We start from the raw sequence: 26,258 nt of genomic DNA, 5'->3' as shown, positions 1-26,258 counted from the left end.
ACATAATTGGGTGCCCTTTCTTCCAAATTTCTAGTATCTGACAGACAAATATAAAAAAAGAAACAACACTCCAATACACTTTTCTTTTTTTTTTTTCCTTTTTTACTTACATTAAATATATCGGTAAATCAGCAGTCGCATTCTGTTACCACGATTGTTATGTTGGAAGAGGAAGAAATGGGGAAAAAGGCAAATGCTTTCTTAGAAGAAAAAAAAAGAGGGACCTCTCCTCCCTCCCAAAAAAAAAAAACAAAAAACAAAAAAAACTGATCAGAAGAAAAAAATGAAGACCTAGGAAATAGAAACTAAGATCCCCAAGCTCAAAGGAAAGCAGAAGAGCTGGTAGGCAGTAGAAGGAAGGCAGCAGATAGGCCCAGAAGCTAAGGCCATTCCTGTTCCTAAGGGGCAGGAGAGGGGAGAAGAAGCCTGGAGAAATGGTTTCCCAGCCCCAAGGCAAAGAAACATCTTCACTCCTGCTCCACGGGAAAAGCTGCACAGAGAAAGAACTTCATTTCTAAGAGACTTAAGAGAGCCATCCTAGTTCTTCCACTTGTAAGGATGCACTGGGTACTGTTGGGGGCCAGTGGGTGCTGGAAAAGGAAAGGGAAACTGTATGTGTATTTCAGGGCCATGGGAACTAAGGCTGCCCCTGGAAAAAAAAGGGAATTGAGGCCTAAGTGGAAAAACCTAAGCTGGGTCCTTCAGAATCTCAGCTTCATGGATTTCTCAGCTCCTCTGGGGCAGAAGGAAGTCTACAAGCCAAAAGGGCACAAAGGTTCTAATCCTGGGTCACCGAGGCCTTTCCTATCTTACTTTCACCAATTTCCCCAAAACTCTAGGCTAGAACAAGGAGTTTAGAGTTCTCCTTTGTCTTGATGGCTTCCCAAAGACATCCTAAAATACCTAATGAAGGATGTGAAGAGAGGCTAGATTTAGAAAGGACCAATGGCATCTGGTGATATGAGACAGTTGTGAGGGACCTTCAGTGCCAGTTCTCTGTCCACAGGAACAGGTATTACGATATGAGGGGACCACAAGTAGATGTCTGTGGTGCGAGCCCCTAGTGGTATATGGATTAAACCACTGGCTGCATGGGGAATGGATACAGGGACAAGTACAGAGGGACTACACTGGAAATACTAACAAAGGAGAAAAGAAACAGGGCCTGATGGGAGGTGGGGGGACAAAACAGGCTGTACAGTGGGAATAAAGACCATACCTATTTACAGGGAAATATTAAAGACATGGTAATGGGTGGATCACATTGAACATGAACCCTGGGAAAGGAGAGAAAACTCCTCTCTTTTGCCTGACTCCTCTTTACCCCCTACCATGGCCTGTGCTGAGACCACTCTCCATTTGCTTCAGTTAATTCTGCAGGAAAGGCAAACCTATACCCAGAGCTAGACTGGCAAGAATATAGGTTAAGAATCAGAGTTGGATGAAGTCAGCAGTGGAGATTGGGCTTGAGTAGCTGCCACTGGTAGTTTTCTACAGTACCTCCCAAAACCTCATATAACCTTGGATTCCATTTAATTATAAAGGTGAGAGGGCAGGTAAATCAATTGAAACCCCCATAAAACATGTATCCCAACTGAACTACCATCAATTAAAGTGCAAACTGCAGGGGGATATAGTGGCTGGGGCTGAGGCCATCTAAAGGCCAGAGAGAAAAAAAAATGCATATGTATAAATCAGAGGATGGGTATCAGAAACTGGTCCCTCCTCCAATTAGATCACAGCAGAGCCAAAGATGCAGGCAACCAGTGAAGATTCTTTGGAGGACTCTGGGGTCTGGAGTCTCCCCCACTACAGGGGGAGAAGCTACCTAGGAGGTGGACTGAAGGCAAGCTAGGCCTTGGAAGCGTTCCAGGGCCACCACAGAAGACACTGCACCTCCACCTCCACCGCCCTCCGCCCAGTTAGCTAACGACACGCCTCTCACCTGGTGCCTGAGAGCTTGCCTTCCCATTCTTACTCCACCTAGAAACACCCTCCACAAGACCAACTCATGGATACTACAGTGTTTTTAAATATGAGAAAACCAAAAAGGAAATGTTTCCTTACTCCCTTCTGCTCTGAGCCTTACTCTACCCCAGGGCCCTTATTGTGACTGAACTGGAAACCTCCTTCCTCAGTTCCCGGGTTCACCACCTTCTCCATCCTGGGGAGAGGAGGAAAAGGTGATCAAGAACAGGTATTGACCAAAAGCAGAAGGGGAGGGAAGAAGACCAAAAATATGTTTTCTGAAAAAATGGGGAGGAGGAAAGATAAGTAGGTCACTGTCCTGCACCTATAATACAAAGTGAAGAAAGTTTGTTTTGGAAGGTAAGTCCTGGGGGACCTGACCCTCAAGCCCCAGAGTAGGGGTAGGAGGCCAGTGGCAACAGCTGCCTGGTGTTGGTTGCTGAAGCGTTAAAAAGTGCCATGACGGAGCTGTCAGGAGGCAGCCCTTGGGAGCCAGGGCTCAGTGTGCTGTTACCGTAGGGGCTGTGTGCTGAGGGGTGGGGAAGGAGGTTATTTCTTAGCTCTCGTGCTAGCTCCATACTTGTTTGCTGCTAGCCACCCCCTCAGTTGCTACAACACTGGCTCTTGTTCTGCTGGGACTGCTCGTGGAGATCCACACCTCGGCTTCGGCCTGCTGCACCCCCCAGATTCTGGGGTTCACTCTTTGGCAACTTCTTAGCTAGAGATAAAAAGAGAAGGGAACAAAGTATGGCAGATGTTACTCATCCCCACAAAAAGATTATTGGGTGAGGGAGAAGTAGGAGAAAGAGGAAATATGAGACATTAAAGAATGTTCTGAGGGGGGAGGGTTCACTGTAAACTAAAAGATGAGGGGGCTCACGCTGCAGCTCAAGGATGGAGGTCACGATGAAAAGTTCAAGTATTTCTACACCCCAAGTTTTCACAAGAGGAGACACTCCCAACTAGCGTTATGACTTGGGTTAGTGATCTTGCCTAGAGGTAAGGGAAAAACCCAGGAAGACCTCAGGCTGCTCTGACCTTACCTATTGCCAGGAAGAGATCGTTCACGTTCATAGCTGTCTTGGCTGAAGTCTCCATAAACAATAAGCTGTTGTCATCTGCATACGCCTGGGCCTCCTGCAAGAGATGGGGTGTAGCGGGGCTAAGCACGCAGGGTAGGAACAAGTATTGCCTTTCCACTCCCATGGAGCACCAGAGCTAGGCAATATCCTAGGTTCCTTCCCCTTAATTACCCCTCGGAGCCAGCTGGCCCTGGACCCTTATTCTGGTGACAACTCCCTCAAGGATAACTCATGGTCTACACCACTTAATGCAATAAACAGAGATAGGAATCTTAATTACGAGAGAGACAGTAAGCTGGCTGGGGGACCTTTGGGTTCTAACACTTGAATAGTCCCTTACCTCATTTCAATTGCTCCCTCCTTCCTGTTTTCACACTGGTACCCCCACAGCTGGTACTCTCTACCCCTCTGCTCTAGAATTTTCTTCTGACTCCTCTAAAATCTCCTGGTTGTCATAAAGGTCACAGTGTCGCTGTATTTAACATGGTGCAGAACTGGGAAATGAGATGACGAATGTCCTCAGATGAGGTTTCCAGAGTTTGGACAAAAAGAGGTCCCAAGCACAGGGCAAGTGTGTTAGGGAGGGACTCTATGGGCCATCTTACTTCATACTCCACCATGCGCTTGTTGGCCAGGTCAGCTTTGTTCCCTGCCAAGGCAATAACGATGCTAGGACTGGCCTGTCGCTGGAGCTCCTTTACCCATGTCTTCGCTCGGGCAAACGTTTCCTATGAAAATATGAGGAAGAAAATGGGTGGGCTGGAATGACTGCCAATCCAGGCCCGTCACCTTCAAAACCCAGTCCTCTGCAGGCAGCTTTCCCTCACTGAAACCACCCATCTCTGATAATTCATTATTCTGTCTTCTCAGCACTTGGAAGTATAATCTGTATTCTTATTTTACTATATCAAGAACCTGATTTCTTTCCCCCACCTCATTTAATTCCTATAAATAAACACAAAGATAACCTTCTCAGGCCACTTACCTGATTAGTAATGTCATAAACCACAATGGCAGCTTGGGCACCTCGGTAATACATGGGGGCCAAGCTATGGTATCGCTCCTGTCCAGCTGTGTCCCAGATCTCAAATTTGACTGTTGTGTCATCTAGGCAAACAGACTGGGTGAGGAAGGCCGCTGTGGATGAGAGAATGGAGAAGTTGTGAGAGGATGAATGGGAATGTCCCACCCCACTTCACAGTATCTCCACTCTGAGTCTAAGGCCAGTCACAACCCAGGCTATTCAGCTACAAGAAAAGGTTTAGCATTCTCCTCTTTATATATAGGTCCTGGAATCAGAATTAAGACCACTCTTGGCTAAGTCCTTCCTACCAGAAGTTTCTCTAACTAAGGAATGAGTATATATCATAAACTATGAGGGACAGAAAGATAGAAATACCAGAATCATCCCTCTTCTAAGCAAAACAGAAGAATAAGAGATACTGACAGTGATAATAAGCTTCAGATAAAAGTCCCATCGAGAACTGATTAGAAGATTTTAAAGCTTGATGGGAGGTCCCATCATTATCAGTGTTATTTGGCTGTTACTTTTTCATAAATCTTTTGCTGGTCCCAGAACACGTTTCCAAGATGACTAGTAAAAGTGGGCAAGTAGTAACATCGCAGTTCTCATAAACGATCCTTTACTGAATTTGCACCCTATTTTGGGGGTAGTGGCATGGAGAAGGTAGCAAAGGTGGGAAAGGCAGATGCCCTTTATCTTCTGTATTTAGTTTCAGCCTGCTTTACCAGATATGTGCATCAGAATCATCTAAGGAGCTTTTTCAAACACACATGCCTAGCCTACCCCTTTGCCAATCTCACCCAACCTCCGATACTAATCAGTACACCTAGGGTAGGGCCCAGCGAGCACAGGATCAAAATGCTCCCCGATGATTCTGATGTGCATCTCTGGTTATGAATCACCGCTCCAAACCACCCCTGCTCAAGCCGACCGAAAATGAATTTCACTGGGATTAAGATGAGAATGGGAAGACGAAGGCAGATGAAAAATTAGTGATTTTACTGGTACACAAAGGTCAACTTCTTGTAGGAAGCTAGAGGATGAATATATACCTGCTTTTTGGCATTATAGCTGCCCCCGCCCCCCATTTTATAAAGAATTTTTATTCCAGGGAGCTAAGAGAGCCAGCTTCAGAGTCAGGTCCCTAGATCTCCCTTCAAAAGCCATACTAAGCATTGAATCTCTTCTCTTTCCCTGAGATACTTACCTCCGATGGTGCTCTCCTGGTACTCATGGAACTGCCCTTTGACAAAACGTAATACCAGGCTAGACTTCCCCACTGCAGATTCACCCAGCAGGACCAATTTAAACTGGCATATTTTGCTGGCTTGGGGCTGCCCATTGGGCCTGGCTGTGCTTCTGCTAGTCATGGCTAGATTATAAGAGTGGGAAAGGGTGGAGGGAAGGGGATGCCACAAAGCGGCAAAGGGGGAAGGGGGAAGGGGAGGGGACTTCCAGGCTTCAACAGTCCTGCAAGAAGAAAAGGGGTAAAATTAAACACAGGGTCATTTTAGCTATAATCACTTTTTAGACAAAGGAAAAAAACTCTTTTTGTTTCTGTGCTCCTATGAGATTTAACGCTTATATTCATCCACCTTGAAAAGGTTATACACTGAGAGGGTCCCAGGCAGCTGACACTTAGTAGTATAAGTGGGGAACAATAAGAATTACATCTGAAATAGTTTGCCCTACCACATAATATAGTCCCAAACTGCCAAGGAAGCTGAAATGGAGAGACTGAAAACTGAGAGAAGTTTTTAATCTCTCATTAATTCCCCACCAGATCTTTAAAGAATAGTAAATTGATCAACTTTTAGTTGGCCTGAAGAACACCGAGATACACCAAGTACCCCAGACCCCCAGTATTTCCTCGGTATCCTGGGGCTCTTCTTTTTCCTCCCCCACCCCTCTTTTGTCTAGTTTTCAATATGAGAGATTCACTCTAGGGGTGTGGGCTAAGTCACCCCTCCGAAGAGTAGAGAGGTTCTGTATCCTTCATATATGACCACTCTTCTTGACATGTCTGAAAATCTAACTAGAGTCCAATTGCCAGAAAATCTGTCCTTTCTCATTTCTGGTCAAAAGTGAGTAGAGAAACACAATAAGCTAACCACATTTGGTGTCAAGTCTTTCACTTTGCTTCTGCCACCTCTCTATATCTGAAAGTCTCTCAAGTCTAAGAGTCAGTAGGCTTGACCTGCTCTCAACTTGCAGCTGTCTTCCTGGTGCTTAGGGATTAGACCGCCCTCCACACTAAATGGGCCTAACAGCTGTAACCCTCCAAAATAGAGGCAGAGAAAAAAGGTGTACCTTCTAAACACATGCAGGAGTCTCCAGAGGATGGTGTAGGGGATAAGTCTTCAAGCAATAAATATTTGGTGAAAAGAATAAACTGAACGACCTTTTCTACCTCCCAAGAGGCTAGGAAAGCTGGTGGTGGAGGAGGAGACAGAGAGAGAGAAGTTGGGATTTTGGGAGTGTCTAATCATCCAAACCTGAATATATTTCATCATCCTGACTCTGAAGGGAAAGGAATTATGAGATTCAAAGTAGAGTTAGTATGATCAGAGCATGCAAAACCTCTCTCTAAAACCTACGCATTGCTTGGGGTGGCCAGATGGCTCAGTTGGTTAGAGCGCAACTCTGAACAACAGGGTTGCTGGTTCGATACCTACATGAGCCAGTGAGCTGCACCCCCTGCAACTAGACTGAAGGCAACAAGCTGCTGGAGGGGCGACCAGATGGCTCAGATGGTTAGAGCACGAGCTCTCAACAACAAGGTTGCCGGTTCAATTCCCACATGGGATGGTGGGCTGCGCCCTCTGCAACTAAAGATTGAAAACAGTGACTGGACTTGGAGCTGAGCTGCGCCCTCCACAACTAGACTGAAGGACAATGACTTGGAGCCGATGGGCCCTAGAGAAACACTATTCCCCAAATAAAAATTAAAAACAACAACAACAAAAAACCCTAAGCATTGCTTGGGTTGTAGTTTGCTTGTTCAAATTAATCTTTCCCTTCTCCAAGGTTAATTCTAGTGACTCTACAAACATCACAGTCTATGGTATATGTAGGAAAATGTTTTGTCACCATAGCAAGTTGCTTTGGAGTCAAATCAGGTTTAAAAATCTCTGCAATCCTCGTAAAGAGAGAAAAAGCACACAGGAGACAGGCAGTGCAGAGGAACAGAGAATGTGGAGTCCAACTGACTGGGTTTATTTTACAGTTCTTCCTAGCTGCGAAACTTGGGGCAAGTTACTACATCTTATCTGTGCACCCATTTCCTCATCTGTAAAATGGACAATAGCCTATGAGCACCTACTTTTTAAGGTTGTTGTGAGGGTTAGATAACACATATAAAGAATTTAGGTATTTGACAGAAAGTGCTCAAATGAGATTATTAATATGAAAGAAAATTTCTCTGCCTGATGCTTACTTTCCACCTTTATAAAATGGAAAAAATACCTACTTCATAGAGTGACTGTGAGGATTAAGTGAAAGATGTATTTAGCATAGTGCTAATAAATAAGATAGATACTGTTATTTAGTATCCCTAATTGACAGAAAGATCAATTTAGTATACTAAATCATAATTCAGTATTCGTTATCTATATACTCCTAAAAAGCAGCCATATGAAAAAAGTAGAGAAAAAACAAAAGTATAAAGAGAAAGTTAGCAGAGGAATGAGACAGAAGTGAGAACTCAGAAAAGTCCCAAAGTAGACTGGAGTAAGATAGAAGAGTGGAACAAATTACTCTGATCCTACTGGGTATTCTGTAGTCCCCTAGGCCAGTGAGTCCTAAGAATCCAGATACACACGTGCCATTTTGTTATGAAGTTTTCACTGGTCTATGATGAAATGATTAAAGATGATATTGAAAGTCTTTCATAGAGCTAAATTTATTCATTTTAAGAGTTTCCAGGGCCAGCCCTGTGGCTCAGGTAGGTCGCCGGTTCGATTCCCATATGGGCCAGTGAGCTGAGCCCTCTACAGCTGAGATTGTGAACAATGGTTCTCTCTGGAGCTGGGCTGCTGAGTGCTACCAAGGGCTAGCGTCAGCCAGCGTGCTGCTGTGTGCTGCCGTGAGCAGCCAGCAGCTGGCAAGAGCTGCCGTGAGCCGCTATGAGCGACCCGACCGGTGACTGGTGACCGACTGCCTGAGGGGTTGGGGGGGCAAGGCTCATAATACCAGCATAGGTCAGGGAGCTGTGTCCTACACAACTAGACTGAGAAACTATGCCTTGAACCAGAGTGGGGGGGAGGGGAAGTTTCCTTTATAACAAGATTTTTAACTTCTTTCTTAGAATCAATTTTCTCTCAAAGGTAAATATATATATTTTATGGGAAAACCTCTAAAACCTATTGTGAAGGAAAAAAAGTTGTATAACAAAACACATGGTTGGGTCCTATTTCTATAAAATAAAATACAACAAAATTCTGCATAGAAAAATGTATGGAAGGATACACACCCATCTGTTAACAGTAGTTACTTCTGAGGAGAATGGGATTGAGGAAAACGCTATGTGGAAGACTCAGATTTTTTTCATTCTACATAATTCTTTTTTAACAAGAAATATATATTTAAAAAGTTTTCTAAACAACTTTTTAAAGTGCTTTAAAAAATGGTGTTGATAAGCTTTCTAAATATCCTTACTTGGAAAAATAAAACTGCCCCAATTTAAATTAATCGGTCTATGAAAATCCAAAATTCTGGGAACCAGTACTCCAAGAATCAGTATTAATTAGCTTCTTAACCAATGTCAGTTCTTTAGCTGTTTTCATCCTCAAACCTTTAGAACAGTGTTTCTCAAACTGTGGCAGTAAGCCAGTAGTGACTTTGATCAGCATATTAAAAAATAATAAGTGTACTGCAAATAAGGGTAGGACTCTGTGAAAATATTTCATATGTGTTTATGTACACACACTGAATTATGATGTAAAATTTAAAAAAATATGAGTTGTGATCAAAAAAGTTTTAAAAACACTGCTTTGGAGAGGGCTGACACTGAAAGATGGGTTAGTAGGGATGGGAGGAAGTCTACTCTCTGGCCAGCCTATAGGCCATGGTTAATTTCACTCCTAGATGAAACTAAGATGAGGGCAGAGTACAGCTCTCCAGGGGTCAGAGGATTCTCCAACCCTGCTACCAAAGTTATGGAGCAATTATGAAAATGGGAAGCCAAACTAGACAACAGGTTCTCCCGTGTAGTGGTCAGGGCTTTGGAATTGGGCAAACCTGAATTTTATTCTCTGCTTTGCCCATTAACCCACTGTTATCTTAGGCAATTCACTCCCTTTCCGTTTCTGAGCCTCAGCTTTCTTATTTATGATTGGAATGGAGGGGATAGGTGAAAGCAAAGAGCAGAATATGAATTCAATTCCAAAGTTCTGGGTACATTTAAGAAAATTGTTTATCTTAGGGCTTCTCACCATCTGTGAGGATGAATTACTTTTAAAAACACGTTTATGTGGCACTTCATATACAATGTTTCATACAAAAAGAGGACAGGCCATCATAAAACTTTATACTTTAAAACAGATGACACCACGGGGGGGGGGGAACTGCAGATGATAAGCTGATCAAGTTCTTTTAGATGACATACGTACTGTGTTCCCCTGAAAATAAGACCGGGTCTTATATTAATTTTTGCTCCAAAAGGCGCATAGGGGCTTATGTTCAGGGGATGTCATCCTGAAAAATCATGCTAGGGCTTATTTTCCGGTTAGGTCTTATTTTCGGGGAAACATAGTATATTACACTTTTAAGAAACAACAGCAAAGTTACTAGATTTTCCAACATATTCTCTCACATTTTTATCTATTTCAAAGCATGTGATCCAAAGAGCAGAACACTAAGCTTCAACATTACTACTCCACAAAATGAAAACATAGGAGTGCTGAATTCTCAGGGGCAGATACATCACTCCAGGCCTGGGAAAACAGTAGGAGTTGGGGAAGTATGAAAACAGGAAAGTCACAGACATACTCTGGGTTGCAAAGCCCTTGTCACTAACCCCAGAAGCTAAGTCAAGCCAGAGCTCAGACATGATCAGCAAACTTTCTTGCTACTAAGCAACCTTGGATTATCAGATATTGGTAACTACTGTGTTAGAAAAGACTACCTCCCACCCCAATGTGTCACCCTCAATATGTCGTACCTTCCTGTTCACAGTAATTGATGAGCTGCCCATCTCTGTGCCTTGATCTTTAATCCCAACATGTTTATAAGGGTATTGTTTTTTACGCAATACTCGTAGCTAGACTCTCAAAAGATCAGGGGTACAGAAATGAAATAATACGTATAAGATTCAATTGATTTCTCCCCTATTCTGGTGGTGATTTTTTGCTAAGAATTGACAGTGGGCAAATGATCCATTCAAAGGCAAAGAATAAATCATAGTCAACCAGTCAAGTGGTATGATGATTATTACCTTCAAAACTGAGGCAAAAAACCTGAGGCAAAAAAAGGGGGATCAAATATATGGTGATGGAAGGAGAACTGACTCTGGGTGGTGAACATACAATGGGATTTATAGATGATGTAATACAGAATTGTACACCTGAAATCTATGTAATTTTACTAACAAATGTCACCCCAATAAATTAAAAAAAAGAGTAAAGGGAGAAAAAACAGGGGGGGAGGTTATTCTTTCAATCCTTTCAGTTCAGAACAGAACAAATCAGATTTAACTTCACTTAGAAGTGCAGCTCCACAAGAATGGTTTATCAAATGACCATTAACTATGGAGGACTGAGGCTTGGCCATGACATCAGCCCAATGGGGAGGTGAAGAGGCAAGTTCCTTAGTGTGGGCAGCTCTTCCAGCAGCACAGGAAAGTGTGAATAGGAAAGTTTCTCAGCCTGCCAATCCCAGCTAGAGCAAGACTCCATTCCTCAAGCCCCTTCCACGTGGTAGCTTTGAGTCGCTATGCCAACTACACGAGACCTCCAGAAGTCTATCACTTATCACTTATCAATAACTTATCACTTATCAATAACTTATCACTTATCAATATCACTTATCGATAACTTATCACTTATCAATAGAGACAGAGTTCCAAGTATATGGCCACTGGAGTTTAGCCCACTCCCAAATGTCAGCCCCATAAAGCCTGTATGCCAGATAAGAGGCAAGTCTAGAGGTCATCTAGTCCAGTCTCTATTTTACAGGTGAAGAAACCAAGGCACATAAAATTAATGAACTTGCCAAGTTTTACCATGCAGATAGCTATCACACAGCTTCTTAGGAGCAAATCTCCTTCTAGCAAGTACTCCAGGTCAGGTTCTATTGCTACCGTGTTTCCCCGAAAATAAGACCTAGCCGGACAATCAGCTCTAATGCATCTTTCAGAGCAAAAATTAACACAAGACCTGGTGTTATATTATATTATGTTATATAAGACCCAATCTTATATTATAGTAAAATAAGACCGGGTCTTTTATTAATTTTTGCTCCAAAAGATGCATTAGAACTGACTGTCCGTCTAGGTCTTATTTTCAGGGAAACACGGTACTATTATACCACTATACTTAAGGAAGCAGGAGATGCTGAACTCTGAAGAGGACACAAGGAGAGGAACAAGAGCTTAGATAGTTTCTACCTCTCTATTCAGTTTACATAAGTACTTCCTTTGGGACTAAAAAGTTAGGAGACCTAGGCCTTCCCTAGGAACTAGGATCCCATCCCATATCCTTCTGACAAAAGGACTCATTATTATGCCTTTCTAGAAGGTCTTGACCAACCCCTGCCAGGTTGGTTGAACTAAGCAATGTAAAGGAAGGTGATAGGGAAATAAGTGGTAACTTTTGCAGGATTCTTTGGGCCTTGGAATTAATGTGAGAAATTTACTCAGTAAGATAGGACAGAAGCCAGTAAATATCTTCAACTTTCCAACTTTGTTTAGACCCCAAATTACCAAAATCTTTGAGAGTTCCACTATTTGGCTCAGCTCTTTCATTGTGTTTATCCAATGTTAACCAACGAGCCACTTCCCCCACCTTCTCCCTTGTATTTCCCTAAGAGGCAAAAAGCATACTTATCTCTATTAGCACGGTAGTACAACTCTCTATTATTGACCTAGGAAAGACTGGAATGCCCTTCCCCACTTTGTCGGCCTGGTAAACTAATGTATCTTTTAAGGCCAAGCTCAAATGTCACTTTCTCTGTGAAATTGCATAATTACTCTCTCCCCCTAGCAATATTCACCACTGCTTCCTCTGTGATCCATAGTATTAAGACTGTATTCCTATCACATCATTTATCACATCATGTGAGTTGTTTGTGTCTGTCTGCTCTGCTAAACTATGAACGTCTCAAAAAGTGTGACTTTTTTATGTGCAGAGCACAATGGCTGATCACTAGTAGGTGCTCATTAAATGCTCCCTAAACTAAGGCCAAAGCAATCCTGCTTCTCTCCTCTATCTACTCTTCACCCTTCATGTCATATGGAGAGCTTCTTATTCAGTTCCATTTGGGAATGTTTTTAATAGGCTGCAGAGAACCAATTCTCACCCTGGCCTCTTTGTGATCTCCCTTGGATGGAGGGCCCTCTTAGGACCCAGCCCACAAGGTACTGTTGCAACTCACATGGGCTAACTGCTTTTCCTGTCACCCGTTACTATGCCTCAGATGGCCTAATCACACCCAATATGCGGCCCTCCCACCCTAACGCTGAAGCAACTGTGGCTAAATACAAAGTTCCCTGAATTTTCAGTTGACGTTAAGTGTTCAAAAAACTTTGGGTCATTATCTCTATTAATTTCTGAACTTAAGAAACACAAATTAAAAAAAATTATATCATCACAGAGCTTGAGAACACTCTGAAAAGGTCTCCATTGTCCCTAAACAGAAGCTCCAACCTGGCCCAGAAATCTGCAGACTTTGCTCACCTGGGTGGCTCTTTACTCAGCTCAGTTACTGCTCAGTCAATGACTAAACCTTTCCTAAAACACCCTTGGGAAGTGGGAGTGTATTGTGTGGAGTTTTAAGGTATCCTTCCTCCTAGAGGGCTGTTGCATTTCCTTATTTTAAGTTCATTGTCTCACACTTTGGTTACTTTCCAATCTGAAATGCCTTAGGAATAGGAGCTATATACACTTGCTTCTCCTACCCTATGCCTCCTCCAAAGGCAAATTCCTATTGATGCATACAAACAGGAACACTACAGAAGAGCAATCTTTGCTCCTGGGCAAAATAAGAATTAGAAGATAACCATGACTTCACGGGCAATGAGAAAGCCCTCTTCTCCAAATATATTTTTGTAACTCCAGGTTTATGTTTGAAATTCTATATTGATAATTCCACTCCTTAGCTTGCTCTTATGTAACAAAAACCCCTAGAAGAATTGATACTTTAAGTGATTATTTGTTATTTATGCCTTAATATAGAGCAAATCATTTCTTAAAGGTAGGCTTTAATTAAGGGGAAGGTGCAAAAGACAATGGCAGTCTAGAAAGGATTAACAACACACACTCCTACAATTTTCTCTCGAACTGGCTTTGCAGAAGAGGAAATAAAAGCTCCTGGGGGAAAACAATTGAGGTTTCTGAGGGCACTGTACAAAGGCTGGGCACATTAGAAGGCTTCTAAAGCCAGTAAGGACAAATTCAATTAATAAGGTGGTAGTATGAATGTCCCAGCTGTACTGAGGTTTAGAGGACAACCAATTTCAAATCCAGAGAAACTTGGAAGCTTCTCACAGAAAGACAGACACAAGAGCCCCTTAGAATCATCTTCTTCTTTTGGGATAATGAAGGGACAGTCATAGAATCTAAACATGCAGAGTTCATGAACCAGAAGATAGAGGTCTCAAATTCTTCATCTTAGCAGATGCCACTAGTTCTTCCAAACAAAATGATTTACCTTAATGTTTATTTCCTGCCCATAAAAAAAAGTTTTGGCCACATATGTGGGCATTTCCTAGGACACCCAGTGCACAACTGGGTGTATGTGTGTTTAAAAAGGTGAGGGATAACTCAGAGTACAGTACTGTGCTTGTCTGAATTTGATAGAAGACAAAAAGAAATGTGAAAGGAGCACAATAAGTAACAGAGTTATCATCTCAGAAGCGAAAACTGTGAAAAGAATGAGAGACTAGAGTTTGCTGGGAACAGAATTGAAAATGAATCGAAATGAAAACAGAATTGCTTTTGGTGGCACATCCCCCAAAGCAAAGCAAGATTATTCTGATCTGCTGTCTCTTATCTCTGACCTTTCTGGATGAAATATAATGAATGAGGTATGTGTAGGAGGATTTACACTTTTTACACTTCTGTACAGCTTGAATATTTAAAAATATGTACATATTACTTCTGAAATTAAGAAGAAATTATTTATAAACTACATTGGTATAAAAGGAAGTATAATAAGGGAAAATCAAAAAAGCTCCAATCTATGGGGGACTAGGAAGGTTAGCAGACCATTAAAAACATATGGGAAGAGGGGACTCCTGTCTATCTTCCTTTTCTCTATTCACCCCCTTTCCTAAGAGCCTTACTATTTGCTATTTCTATGGCACAGAAACACGGGTTCCTGAGAAGCAGACAAAGAACAGGGGTGATGCCAACCTTTTGGAATGGAATTTCTCTTCCCTAAATCTCTTCCTCAGTGATATCACCTCCTATGTCCAGGCTTGGTTCCACCTAACCATTACCTGCCTGGGAAATACCCAAGTCTAAGTCCCACAAAAGTTTCACCAACTATGGTCAGAAGATCTCTTGGTGGCTGGGGAATCCCTAAGCCCCTTTCTAGTGCAGATAATGAGAGAGCTGACTCCCCACTTCTAGGTCAGACACGGTATCCACTACAGACCACATTATTAAGTGGGAAAACAAACGGAACATGCCCTAATCCAACTTCTTAGCTTTTTCACAGGACTGCACTCTAAACCAGCTGAGGCTGGTAAGAAGAAACAGAGACTGCACCCTAAACTAGCTGAGGCCAAGGGAAGGTGTAGAGGCTGAGTTTGGGACAGCCAAAAGTCACAGAAGAAAAATTGCTTTTGTCTTCATTGGCTTCCCTGGGTGTACCAAAACAACTTCAAGTTACCACATCTCAACACTATGGAAACAAAAGAGTGGGTCCTCCCAAGCCCCAGTGCCTCCAGCCCACCCTTGAGCATTCCCAGAACTGGTATCAGGCTCTCCTTCCATTTCCCCAACTATCTTAGCCTTGTAGATTAGGAAAGCTTTCTTCGTTTGCCTCAGTTCTCCCTCACTGAACCCAAATCCCTCTCTCAGCTCAGCTCTGGGCTGGTTATTTTTATAATAGTCACTTTCCCTGAAAAAAGAATGCCTCTTACCCAACTAAGAACCCTTCTCGGGCCCTTCCCATTAGACATCTCGAGAGCGAGAGCCCCAGCCCCCGATACTCTCGGGCCGGGCGTCAGGACCGACCCCTCCGCACCTCCCGGCAGAGGGGCTTACCTCACCCGCTGCCCCAGCCCTTTCCCCCAGCTCCTCCCTTTCGGCGCAGCTCAAAGAGGCCTGCCCCTGCCCTCACACCAGCCCCGGGCCTCGCGCGCAGGCCCCCAGCCTGGCCACCGGCAGAACCCGGACTCACCAACTTCGGGCTCCCAGCCCGCCTGGCCCCCTCCTCAGCGCCCCCATTAGGCCTGCCGGGGCCCGGCCCCCTTTTCCCCTCTCCAGTGGGCCACTCTAACCCCATCGCTGAGGCCCAGACCCGCCTCTGCTCTCAGGCCAGGCCGCTTTCCTCTCCCGGGCGCCTCCGCCCCTGCCCTTCTGGGCTCCATCAGCCCGGTACCTGGGGCTCCGTCTCCCCCGTCGGGCCCAAGCCTGTGTCGAACAGACAAACAGCCGCAGCTCAACCAAACCCTCCTGCCCCTCCTCCTCCTCCTCGCCCTGGGCGGGGGCCCCGGCCAATAGCACGATTACCCGCCTACCATCAAGGGTGGGCTCTGTGTGTACTGATCCGCCAATCCTCTGGAGAAAGGCGGGTCTCTTTCGACGCTATCACCAACGAGAACAAGCCAGGGATTGGACAGGCAGGACCCTAGGCCAATATGAAGAGGGAATCTTTGAAGATGGACGAGGTGAGGAACCATTGACGAGCGAGTTCCCCGAGACAGGGGGCGGCACACTGTCGACAGGCGTATATATTCACCAATAAAATCGCGACACCCTCATGACCCCGCCTTTTGACTCATAAACATCTAATCAGGTGAGTGACGGAGGCGGGTCAAAGTAAAACTTCAACCAGTACTGCGAAAATTCGGAACTTGAATGGCAGGCAAGGCGGGGTTGAAGGAAGCCTTAGGAAGGCCGCTACTGACCTTCGCCCCTCCCCCCGGATTTGGCAGGGGCTGACTCTAGCACCCCTCCCTCTCTGACCAATGCAAGGGAGTAAAAGGAAATACATCTTCTAGAGACCCGGAGCTTGGGAATTTGAGTAGCCCTCAAGTCGGTTTTTAGTGGGTCCAAGAGGACAAGAGATTTTGGGGTGGCCCGCGGACAGTCTGAGATGTTTTTTGTGGGATAAGACAATGTAACTCCTAGAAGCAGCAGCTTGGGGAGGCTTCAGCCCCTTCATAATTTTTCATACAGACAGTTGGTATTATGAATCGTATTATAAAGGTGAATAAAGTATCTTTATAAAACTTTGCTATTTGTGATATGCAACTAAAAGGAAAAATGACAAGGTTACTGGGAAATGCAGTGTTGAGGTAAATTCTCATGGAGCTCACTTCCAACCGTATTGCTGTTCCCAAGCCCTTCCTAACAATGAAATTCCCTAACTGCCACCTTGAGTGTACGTATGTGTATGTGGTATGTGTGTATGTTGTGGGCAGGAGGAGATGCAGGTTTGTGGCGAAAGAAGTAGGAAATACAAAGGCTTCAGTTTCTCCAGATGTAAAATCGGGCAACAATTCTCACTTTTGCCCACCCTTGGCACTATCCCAAGTGCATGGTAAAAGCCAAAATGGGATGGAGTGGGTAGCCCTGCACGGACAGATGAGGAAAAGCGGGGGTCTGTAACCAATTATCATATATACACATTCATATTCTCTCACCATTCTTTCAGTAAATAAATACACAAAAGTAAAGGAGTAAAGATGAACTATAAAACTAGAAACTTTTTCTTTTTAATGAATTACAAACTAAATTACAAATAATGTTAATAGCAAGAACACTCAAGGACAAGAGGTGGGAGAAGAGAGACAATCATAAAAAGAAAAAAAAAACTTTAACATTTGCATTACAAAACCCCAAGGTGCACATGGCAACAAATCCACCCACTTCCACTTAGAAACTACCATAACCTGAAATATAAATATAATTGTTCATCCTTATTTTAAAGAAATATTTTCTCCCAATGTTCCCACTCAGTCACGGCCCTGAAAAAGTGTGAGCATTCTCAAAATCCACTCCTATGGGATGGCCTTCAGTGGAAGATAGGACCTGGCACCTGAAGAACTGAGAATCTTAAAAGGAAGAGAAAAAGTCAAACATATTTCACTTGCCTCATAAGGCCGTAGTGAAGCACAATCCCTGTTCCAGAGCCTCGCAGACACTCCTTGCCCATAGAAGGGTCAGACAAGGGCACTGAGGGCAATCATTTCTACTGCAGACCCCCCCAGGACTGCAGAGACTGGGAGTCTTGAGTCTCCCAGACTGGTAGGTGAAACGAAACACTAAAACTAGGGTATAAATTGGTTGCATCTATTTTTTTAACCTAATTCTTTAAAATAGGCCCCTCCCTATGTTTTTGTTTTGCTTGGTTTTCAAAAATTCCAACTTACTCCCCTGCTATCAGTTAGCCTAACAAACACAGTGGCCACAGGAGGCTTGGGGTCTCTGTCATCTCAAACACAGGAAATATTAATTGCGGGGCTTTCAGAGATCGGGATGGCAAATCCTCCTATGTGGGGGGAGCGGGGACAGTCTTTTTTTATTTTTTATTTTATTTTAAATACCAGCCCTCCTCAGCAATGACTAAGAGGAGGGGTGGGAGAGGCTGACTTAAGTGCATCTAATACTGAAGCTTCCTTTCATTTTTACCCTTTTCCCCCTCCATTCCCCTATATTCCCAGAGTTGGCTGTTTAAGAGGGGAAGGTAAGTGTTAAGGCAGCCAGACGAGACAGAGGGCAAATAGCCCAAAGCCAAGCCACATCAGGCCCCCACTGGAGAGGGTGAGACTGGGGGCTTGGGTAAGGACATCAGAGTCGAAGGTGGGGTACCGGCTTGGTCACATCCTGGAAGAAAGGGTGAGTCAGAGCTGCCTTTGCTGAAATCCGCTTGTTGGGGTCGTAGTGAAGCATTTGCTGGAGGGAGAGATGTATACTGACTTCAGTAACGTGACAGTAGACTAAATGGGCGGCAAGTTTTCAAAGAAATTGGGAAATCGGGGCGGCTGGATGGCTCAGTTGTTTAGAGCGTGAGCTCTGAACAACAGGGTTGCTGGTTCGATTCCCACGTGGGCCAGTGAGCTGTGCCCTCCAACTAGACTGAAGACAAGGAGCTGCCACTGAGCTTCCGGAGGGGTGGCCGGATGGCTCAGTTGGTTAGAGCGCGAGCTCTCAACAACAAGGTTGCCGGTTCAATTCCCACATGGGAAGGTGGGCTGCGCCCCTCTGCAACTAAAGATTCGACTTGGAGCTGATGGGCCCTGGAGAAAAACACTGTTCCCCAATATTCCCCAATAAAATTTAACAGAAAAAAAAAATTGGGAAATCAGAATTTCTTTTACCCAAAGCAGAGTTCCCATTTCCCTCCTCCCTGTATCTGACTGTTCAGTTGGTGTGCCAACAGGATGACAGAAGCAGGGGCTAGGGAAAAACTGAGACCCAGAGTCCAGGGTCCCATCCTTCCTTCATTTAGGAGAAACCCTGCCCTCCGGTAGTGAATGAGAGTAAATGCCCCGCCCAGCCCCCACACCCCACTCTCACCGATAACAAGCTCCGTCCATCTTCATCCAGGGGAGGCACAACTTTGCTAAAATCTTGCCGGGCCCACTTGGGGAAACTTGGCTTATAATCAGGCATAGAAGTAACTCCTGGCCAAACCACCTCATCTGGGGTCCCCAGAGTCCGAAAGATCCGGAAGAGTTGGTCAATCTCAGAATCTCCAGGGAATAGGGCCCTGCGGGTCACCTGAAAACGAGGAAAGAGGAAAGGCCAAAACCCACATTGACGTCAGTCAGAACTGCCCCCTATACAATGGAGGTTCCCATAGGCAGTGGTAGGTCAGCAGGGCCCCATGACTCCCTCCCCAGGGCCTTTCATGGGGTCAGTTACACAGAGCCTGAGACAATGAAGTTCCTTCATCTGTCTCCTCGCCCCCTCCTTCCTTCCCCCAACCATGGCTTTGCAGATCCCCAAGGCTGGGTGGGGTTGGGAGGGGGTGAATGTCTGGGGTGTCACTGACGTAGTAAAGGGATCCCAAGCCACTCACGGGGTATGGGGTAGACACTGCGGTCATCCCCCCTCCTTGTGATGCAGCCACTTCTAGATAGGAGCACAGCGGGCAGAGACTGTGTCTTCCATTTCTTCTGTGTTCCCCACAGCACTTAGCATGGTGCTGGGTACACACTAGGTGCTTAACAAATATTTTTTGGTGAATTGAGAGAGGAATATGGGCAATTGTAAGGTAATGCACTGGGGGATAAATGTCATTTTATATATATATATATAAAATGGCTAATGGTCTCCAAGCCCCAGTTACAACCCAGATAAAGGACCATAACACATACTGCTGATTTGATTTGAAAACAGCCCACTCCACTGTTGATTTAAGAGGATGAAAATTCCCGTATAACTCTGGGTCTCAGGGATCCTTCAGTCTGAAAAGCCAGACATAGAGGGAGGACATGATCTTAAGTCTGTAGTTTAAATAAAGGGTGTGGATAAGGTGAACACTGGTGGCTTCACCGCATTCCTAACACCCTACAATAAGGTCTCCTGGTCAAATGAAGGAAGCACTAAATGGAATTCATTCTCCCAAATATATGCAGACTAAAGCTAAAGCAGCTGCAGATATGATTCAGCTCAATTCAGGGATAAGAGATATATACTCGATGCTAAGACTGTGAGGATATACTAATATTGTGATTGACATCAGGGACAACAGTCCTGTCCTTTCCCCATCACCCACCTTGGTGCTACTCTAGAGAAAGAACCCTGTGATAACAGAAGGGCTATGGGTTGGGGCCGAGAAACAGTCTGTTGTTCTTGAATGTGGGGAGGAATGGGCTGGGTGGAACTCAGGCATGCCTCCGTACCATCTCAGCAAAGATGCAGCCCAGACTCCAGATGTCCACAGCTGTAGAGTAGTATTTGCAGCCCAGAAGGATTTCAGGTGCTCGGTACCACAGGGTCACGACCTGGGGACAAAAGTAGGAAGGGGAGGGGTGGCGTATCCAGCATGGAGATTCCCACATCTCAGCTGCCCGATACTACCCTGCTCACTTTCAGCCTCCTAACAGCTTCTTTCCTTCCATCCTTACATTCCCTCTGATCTCCCCTAAGTAAAATTATTACATAAAACTTCTTACGTCAGAATGAGCATAGCCCATGGTTCTGGGGACCATATTTTCTGAATCCACAATTTGTGACTTTTCTGGAAAACTTGAGACAAGTGTTCATAATTTTAATAATGTGCCATCCAGCTCTCCTGGCTTGGTGTCTATCAAAACCCAGTTAGACCCACAGTATGAACTCTGTGCATACTCTAAGACCTCTCAAGGTGTCAGAAATACTTTTCATTTAGTGACAGAGAAACTGCTGTCCAAATACTTTTAGTTATTTTAGTGAATGTCCTTGTGAACAACCCCCAGGAAGAGCAGAGAAGACATACAGAGAGGGACTGACCTCATGGGTGTAAGTACGAACGGGGACACCAAAGGCTCTGGCTAGTCCAAAGTCTGCTAGCTTGATGGCCCCCTCTGCGTTGATAAGCAGATTCTGAGGTTTGAGGTCTCGGTGCAGGACGCGATGAGAATGGCAGAAAGCTAGGCCCTGGAGCAGCTGGAACAGATAGCTCTGACAATGGAGAGAGAGAGAACTATGTTTCTTTATTACACTGAGCAGATTAGGGTCTGCTTTGTGCCTCCAAAGCTCTACTAAAGCCTCTACTATGTTAGATTATAATTACATGTTTACAAGCTATTTGTCTCATTGGACTGTCAGCCCAGTGAGGCTAAGAACTAGGTCTTACTTAGTTTTGCATGTCTTTTCCATATCCTGTGCCTAGTACATTGAAGGTGTTCAATAAATGTGTGTTGAATAAACATTTGTTGACAGATTGAAAGTAGCTCAGGGAGTAAAGAACCCAGCCCTAAAACAGATAATAGAGACTCACTGGCTAGTTCTCCCACCAAACAGGTGGAAGGGCTTTTTTGGAGGAATGTACCATGTGCCCTCAAGTCCCATTTATCTGAGTTTCATCTGACCTTCTACCTGAGCTGCTAAGTTGACTCACTAGAGTTTCAACTTCTTTAATTCTCCTGCCCAGCCCGAGCGTTAATAAGCATAATGTGCAGTGAAAGAGCCATAAAAGAAAGGTGTGTGTGTGTGTGTGTGTGTGTGTGTGTGTGTGTGTGTAGAGGATGGAGGTCTGGGAAGGAAACCAAGGTCACAAATCACCACTCAGTTTGAATTGCCTTCAGCCCCCCACCTCCAAGACATGCTTGTGTTAGGGAAGAGTTGATTAGAAGGATTACCTTGATGAGGGGAAGAGGAATGCCAGTAAGAGCAGAGGCATCCATGAATTTCTTGAGATCCTGGTGCAGAAACTCAAAAACCAGGTACAGTTTGTTTTCTGTGTGGATAACATCCAGCAGCCTAAGGAAGGGAGGTCCAGGAATGGAAATGAGGGAGAGAAATGCCTAGACTACACAGACAGAAGGCATCCTCCTTTACTGTCAACCACTTCCCAGGTATATACTTACTTGACAATATTAGGGTGGTTAAGCTCTTTAAGCAGAGAGATCTCTCGTATGGCAGTACTGGGTACACCCTCTGTCTCACTTGTAGAAGTTGGGAAAGCAGAGATGGGAATGTGGTTACAAATATTCCTTTTTCCCCAGCCCAGTCACTCTTTTCCCCCCCAAGGAGACACCACCCCAGCATCCCCTAAGAAAGTGAGAGAAGAAAAAGGGTGCTGTAGGAATTCATTCACGTGTGGACAGTAAGTGGCTTTGGGACATATTAAGGTCATTATTTCTTTTTTCCCCAAGGGTAGGTAAGTACAGGCTCCTGGTAAAGGGGAAGAGAGGGGGTAAGAGTAAAAAAAAAAGGGAGTAGCAGCACCCAGCCTCCCTTGACGGGCCAGTGAGGTTCAACTGCCATTCTTTTGAAAGAGGGACAGAATTCTAAGATGAGGGTGGGGTTGGGGCAGTAAGGAGAGCTCTGTATTCAGAAAGATACTCTTCACCGGTTCCCACAAAACCCAACTCCACGGGGAGTCCTGGACCCTATGTCAAGAGGCCTCCTTCCTCTTCCTGACTGCACATTAGGGGGCATCACTCGGTTTTGGGGAGCAAATTTCCCACGACTCGACAGTACCCTATAATCTCCAGAGGGAAACCCTCTACAGTCCTCCAACCCACCTCTCCAATTCAAAAGAAGTCCCTCCCTGCTACCTTCCGGTCCCTGGACTGCTACCCGCCTGTTGGGGTGGGGGTGGGGGGCACTCAAGGAGCTCCCGAAGTAGGAGTCCGGGTATAGAGGCCACTCACGTGTCCAGGCGGATTTTTTTAAGCGCCACCACTTCTCCAGTCAGCTTGTTTTTGGCTTTGTACACAACTCCGTACGTGCCCTCTCCGATCTTTTCCACTTTTTGGAAGTTCTCCATGAAGCGCTAGAGAGTCGGGTCAGCCCGGCCCTGGAGCGGGGACCTGGGAACCCTGCAGAAAGCGGGCCCCCGCTCTCGGGGGCGGAGGAGGGAGAAACAGGGCCGGGCACCGCGGCCCCAGGTCCGGATGGAACGCAGGGTAGTTCTTGCTCTTGTCAATTTGTCCAACTTGAAACAATGTTGCCGCCTCCCCGCCAGTTCCCTACCACCACCAGAGGCCCCGCCTCTCCTTCCCGCGTTTCCCTGGCTCCGCCCCTAGCCTTTCCTATTGGTCAACGTCAGAGAGGACGGGGCTAACCCAGCGCCCCTCGCCGCAAATGACCCCGCCCCGCGCAAGTTCGGTTCTGTGTGGCAGTAAGACAAGTTTGTACCTCCGAGACTAAGCACTTTTTTTCAAGTACCTGATTTAGGCTCGAGTTTCCTACCTATGTCCTGAATGTGTAGGGATTTCCTGATCTCTCCGTTTTCACAACCCTTAGGGAAAATCTATCGATCTAAGATTAAATTCCACCTGGCCCAGGCATCCTCCTTTGAAAAGCAGGAAGCTGGGAATCTCATTGTAAGGGTTTCCTGGGCCTCGCAGGAGCCTTTGCCTCAGCCTCTCAGCCTACTCTGATACTGTCTCTTTCTGGATGAAGGGTCTCTATTTCGGTCTTTTTAAGAGTTCCTAGTTTGATTCAACAGATGGATTCACTCTCCCATGATGAATAGTGTGTGCTGGGTACATGTTATGTAGCTGCCTTTCAGTCAATTATTTTTCAGTCAAGATGAGAATGACCTAGTGAAACCAGAACCTGTTTGAATAACGGGATGTCCAGGGACCAGGATCCCTTGTCAGTTCTGCCTTTCTCTGGTCCTCTTGCTCCGCCCAGGCGTCTCTAGAAGGAGAGGAGGAAGGGCTATGCAAATGAGCACCCCTTTCTTATATAGGGGCTTGTCCTAGGCACCCCCACCCCCAGCACCTTTGGTTGCTGGAAGGAAGACAGGATGGATCTGACGCAAAGAAAATGCCTTCTCCATGTGGCTGTTATGGGTGCTCTTCTGGCTGTGGGGACCACAGAAGGTGAGTGTGGAATGTGTGGATATGAATAAGTGTGAATTTGGGGTTGCACACCTTTTCTGCTTTTCCCTCTCCTAATGGTAGATACTGGCAACACTTCAGGCTTCTCCCACCCATTTGATTTAGTGAGGACATAGACACCTGACCTCCCTCCTCACATAGAGATTTGGGACTGAGCTTCAAAATATTCCCATCTGCTTGAAAGGGCAAGAGGATAATGAGGCCCTCTGGGCAGTAAGCTGGAGCAGGGGCTCCAAGAGGGTAAAATGAGTAGGAGACTCTTTTAGGCAATGTCTCAGTTGCTTGGGATAGAATATTTAAAGTGAGGAGTGAGAGAATGTGGTATTGGATAAGAAGGGTAAGGAGGCACCACCTCCTTCTTTGGGATGGGGATGGGTGAACACAGCCCAGGCTTTTGTCTTGGGGCTGGAAGAGACAGGGAGAGGGTCTCAGCTGAGCATCACATGAAAGGGCTCTGGGGGATTGGGGCCTCGTGACAGGAGCAAAGGGGGTGGGGGTAAGGGGTGGTGAGAGGGTCTGGAATGTCCCGTGCTACCCTGAGGAGGGAGGAAAAAGAATGGGGCATCTTATGATTCTCTTGCTCTAGTGGTGGGATGCTCAATGAGATGATTCCAGATCCTCCCCAGCAGAATCAAATTAGGTTTCCAGTACAAATTAGAAATGGAACGAGGATAGTTTCTGCTGTGCTGAAATATATACATCATATCCCAGTTCCCTCTTTCTTGCTCTAGATCCTGGTCTCACAGACTTTGAGACTGTTCTCCTTGATCTGACTCCCTCATTCATGCTGCTGTTTCAACTGTTTCTTTTACTATGTTCCTTAATGTATTCTGGAAATATTCTATTCATACTTGCCCACCTGCAGCTCTTAAAAAAATTGTGCTTACTTTTTGGATCCTGATTTTTAAAATCATAAAAAGCCAATTTTAGATATTTATGAAATTTTATATGGACTGGTTTGATAATTTTGTGTAGTGTGAATTGACAATGCTTATTCAATATTCATTTTTTTTTTTACAGATTCAAACTGAATTTGTAGCATTTAAAATAACAAGATGTCTGGATTTGCTTTTATTTTTTACATTTTTATTATTATTTTTTAAAAGATTTTATTGGGGAAGAGGAACAGGACTTTATTGGGGAACAGTGTGTACTTCCGGGACTTTTCCAAGTCAAGTTGTTGTCCTTTCAGTCTTAGTTGTGGAAGCACAGCTCAGCTCCAGGTCCAGTTGCCGTTGTTAGTTGCAGGGGCTCAGCCCATCATCGCTCAGCCCACCATCCCTTGCGGGAGTGGAACTGGCAACCTTGTGGTTGAGAGCCCACGCCCCAACCAACTGAGCCATCTGGGAGCTCAGCAGGAGCTCAGCTCAGGGTGCCATGTTCAATCTTAGTTGCAGCCCACCATCCCTTGTGGGAATCAAGGAGTCGAACTGGGAACCTTGTGGTTGAGAGCCTACGCTCCAACCAACTGAGCCATCTGGCACTGGCCCATGTGGGAATCCAACAGGCAGCCTTCGGCATTAGGAGCACGGAGCTTCAACTGCCTGAGCCACCGGGCAGCCCTGGGATTTGCTTTTAAATACTTAGCCAAAAACAAACAAACAACAATAACAAAGAATAGATAAAGCAAATGTGGCAAATTTTGATAGTTGTTGGATCTGGGAAAGACATATGGGGATCCATCAGATCCCTTTTTCTCAGGCCACTCAGTCAGTTGCCATAATTTTGTCTACTCTGTCCCCAACCCCAACCTCTGCCTGCCTCTGATCCATCTTCCTCACTGCTTGCCATAGTGACCCTTCTAAAACACAAATCTGATTATATTCAAAAGATTCTGAAGGGTGAATTTTATGTATATGTATTATATCTCAAAAGAAAAAAATGAACAAAAAACCTTCTGAGTTTTCTCAGAAAAAACCTTCTGAGATGGCCTTGTCTGCAAGATGAAGGCCAAACTCCTTCATTTGACAGTCAAAGCCCCTACACCATCTTCTTGGCCTCATCTCTCACAATGTGCATCAACCACATCACTAGTAGTTCCCTGTCGTGTCGTGTGTTTCCCTGTCTCCATGCGTGCTGCTCACACTGGGCCTCCTGCCTGGAGTGCTTATCCCACAGGCCAACTCTCTCGTTGAAGTCTTTCCCAATCCACTAGAGTGGAACTAATCTTGTTTAGTCTGTCATTTTTGTTGTACTTCATGTATGTCTGGCTATGGCTTATATTAAACAGTGCCTTGAATTATAGTAATTTATGTATATGTATATGTCTATTCCCTATACTTTACCTTGAATC

General features: G+C 45.0%; 3 protein-coding genes across 8 annotated transcripts in view; 1 reads left to right on the top strand and 2 right to left on the bottom strand.

Moving 5' to 3' along the window:
* Window positions 1–186: 186 nt before the first annotated feature.
* On the bottom strand, window positions 187–15,937 carry RAB5B (RAB5B, member RAS oncogene family). 4 transcript variants are annotated; one of them, XM_081060561.1, is made up of 7 exons: window positions 15,838–15,937; window positions 6,385–6,504; window positions 5,282–5,544; window positions 4,036–4,187; window positions 3,656–3,778; window positions 3,012–3,105; window positions 187–2,686 (listed from the first exon to the last, which is right to left on the bottom strand). In XM_081060561.1, exons 3-7 carry the CDS (start codon window positions 5,442–5,444, stop codon window positions 2,571–2,573), a joined length of 648 nt encoding a protein of 215 aa, XP_080916687.1. In that variant the 5' UTR covers window positions 5,445–5,544; window positions 6,385–6,504; window positions 15,838–15,937; the 3' UTR covers window positions 187–2,570. The 4 variants fall into 4 exon arrangements, with proteins under 4 accessions (XP_080916687.1, XP_080916688.1, XP_080916686.1 ...); XM_081060562.1 differs by having other exon boundaries at window positions 15,637–15,839; XM_081060560.1 differs by lacking the exon at window positions 6,385–6,504 and having other exon boundaries at window positions 15,838–15,931.
* A 1,196-nt stretch (window positions 15,938–17,133) lies between these two features.
* Window positions 17,134–23,129, bottom strand: CDK2 (cyclin dependent kinase 2). Of its 3 annotated transcripts, none has more exons than XM_081060542.1 (8): window positions 22,769–23,129; window positions 21,980–22,057; window positions 21,752–21,872; window positions 20,901–21,071; window positions 20,312–20,413; window positions 19,486–19,629; window positions 18,981–19,184; window positions 17,143–18,356 (listed from the first exon to the last, which is right to left on the bottom strand). In XM_081060542.1, exons 1-8 carry the CDS (start codon window positions 22,882–22,884, stop codon window positions 18,252–18,254), a joined length of 1,041 nt encoding a protein of 346 aa, XP_080916668.1. In that variant the 5' UTR covers window positions 22,885–23,129; the 3' UTR covers window positions 17,143–18,251. The 3 variants fall into 3 exon arrangements, with proteins under 3 accessions (XP_080916669.1, XP_080916668.1, XP_080916670.1); XM_081060544.1 differs by having other exon boundaries at window positions 21,980–22,049; window positions 22,769–23,063; XM_081060543.1 differs by lacking the exon at window positions 19,486–19,629 and having other exon boundaries at window positions 17,134–18,356; window positions 22,769–23,121.
* A 72-nt stretch (window positions 23,130–23,201) lies between these two features.
* PMEL (premelanosome protein) overlaps window positions 23,202–26,258 on the top strand; it is a gene marked incomplete at both ends in the record, with an annotated part of 3,876 nt that continues 819 nt past the window's right edge. Inside the window, 3 exons of the mRNA XM_081058978.1 lie at window positions 23,202–23,220; window positions 23,364–23,443; window positions 23,815–23,960. Coding sequence (XP_080915104.1) covers window positions 23,202–23,220; window positions 23,364–23,443; window positions 23,815–23,960 — 245 coding nt within the window. The remainder of the gene's footprint in view (window positions 23,221–23,363; window positions 23,444–23,814; window positions 23,961–26,258) is intronic.

The sequence above is a fragment of the Rhinolophus hipposideros genome (assembly GCF_964194185.1).
Source record: "Rhinolophus hipposideros genome assembly, chromosome: 9".
Lineage (NCBI taxonomy): Eukaryota > Metazoa > Chordata > Mammalia > Chiroptera > Rhinolophidae > Rhinolophus > Rhinolophus hipposideros.
Note: the sequence above shows the minus strand (reverse complement) of the source record. Positions and strands in the feature narration are given on the sequence as shown.

Bases quoted from the DNA above. Each gene is read 5' to 3' on its own strand.
- CDK2 (XM_081060542.1), bottom strand. From the start codon at position 22,884: ATGGAGAACTTCCAAAAAGTGGAAAAGATCGGAGAGGGCACGTACGGA. The intron at 21,873-21,979 runs GTAAGTATATAC...TCCCTTCCTTAG, and splicing joins AACCACCCTAATATTGTCAA to GCTGCTGGATGTTATCCACA. The intron at 21,072-21,751 runs GTAATCCTTCTA...CTCCATTGTCAG, and splicing joins TTCCTCTTCCCCTCATCAAG to AGCTATCTGTTCCAGCTGCT.
- RAB5B (XM_081060559.1), bottom strand. From the start codon at position 15,683: ATGGGGGCGCTGAGGAGGGGGCCAGGCGGGCTGGGAGCCCGAAGTTG. The intron at 5,545-15,636 runs GTGAGTCCGGGT...TTCTTCTTGCAG, and splicing joins GGGCTGGGAGCCCGAAGTTG to GACTGTTGAAGCCTGGAAGT. The intron at 3,779-4,035 runs GTAAGTGGCCTG...ATATTTTCATAG, and splicing joins TTTATGACATTACTAATCAG to GAAACGTTTGCCCGAGCGAA.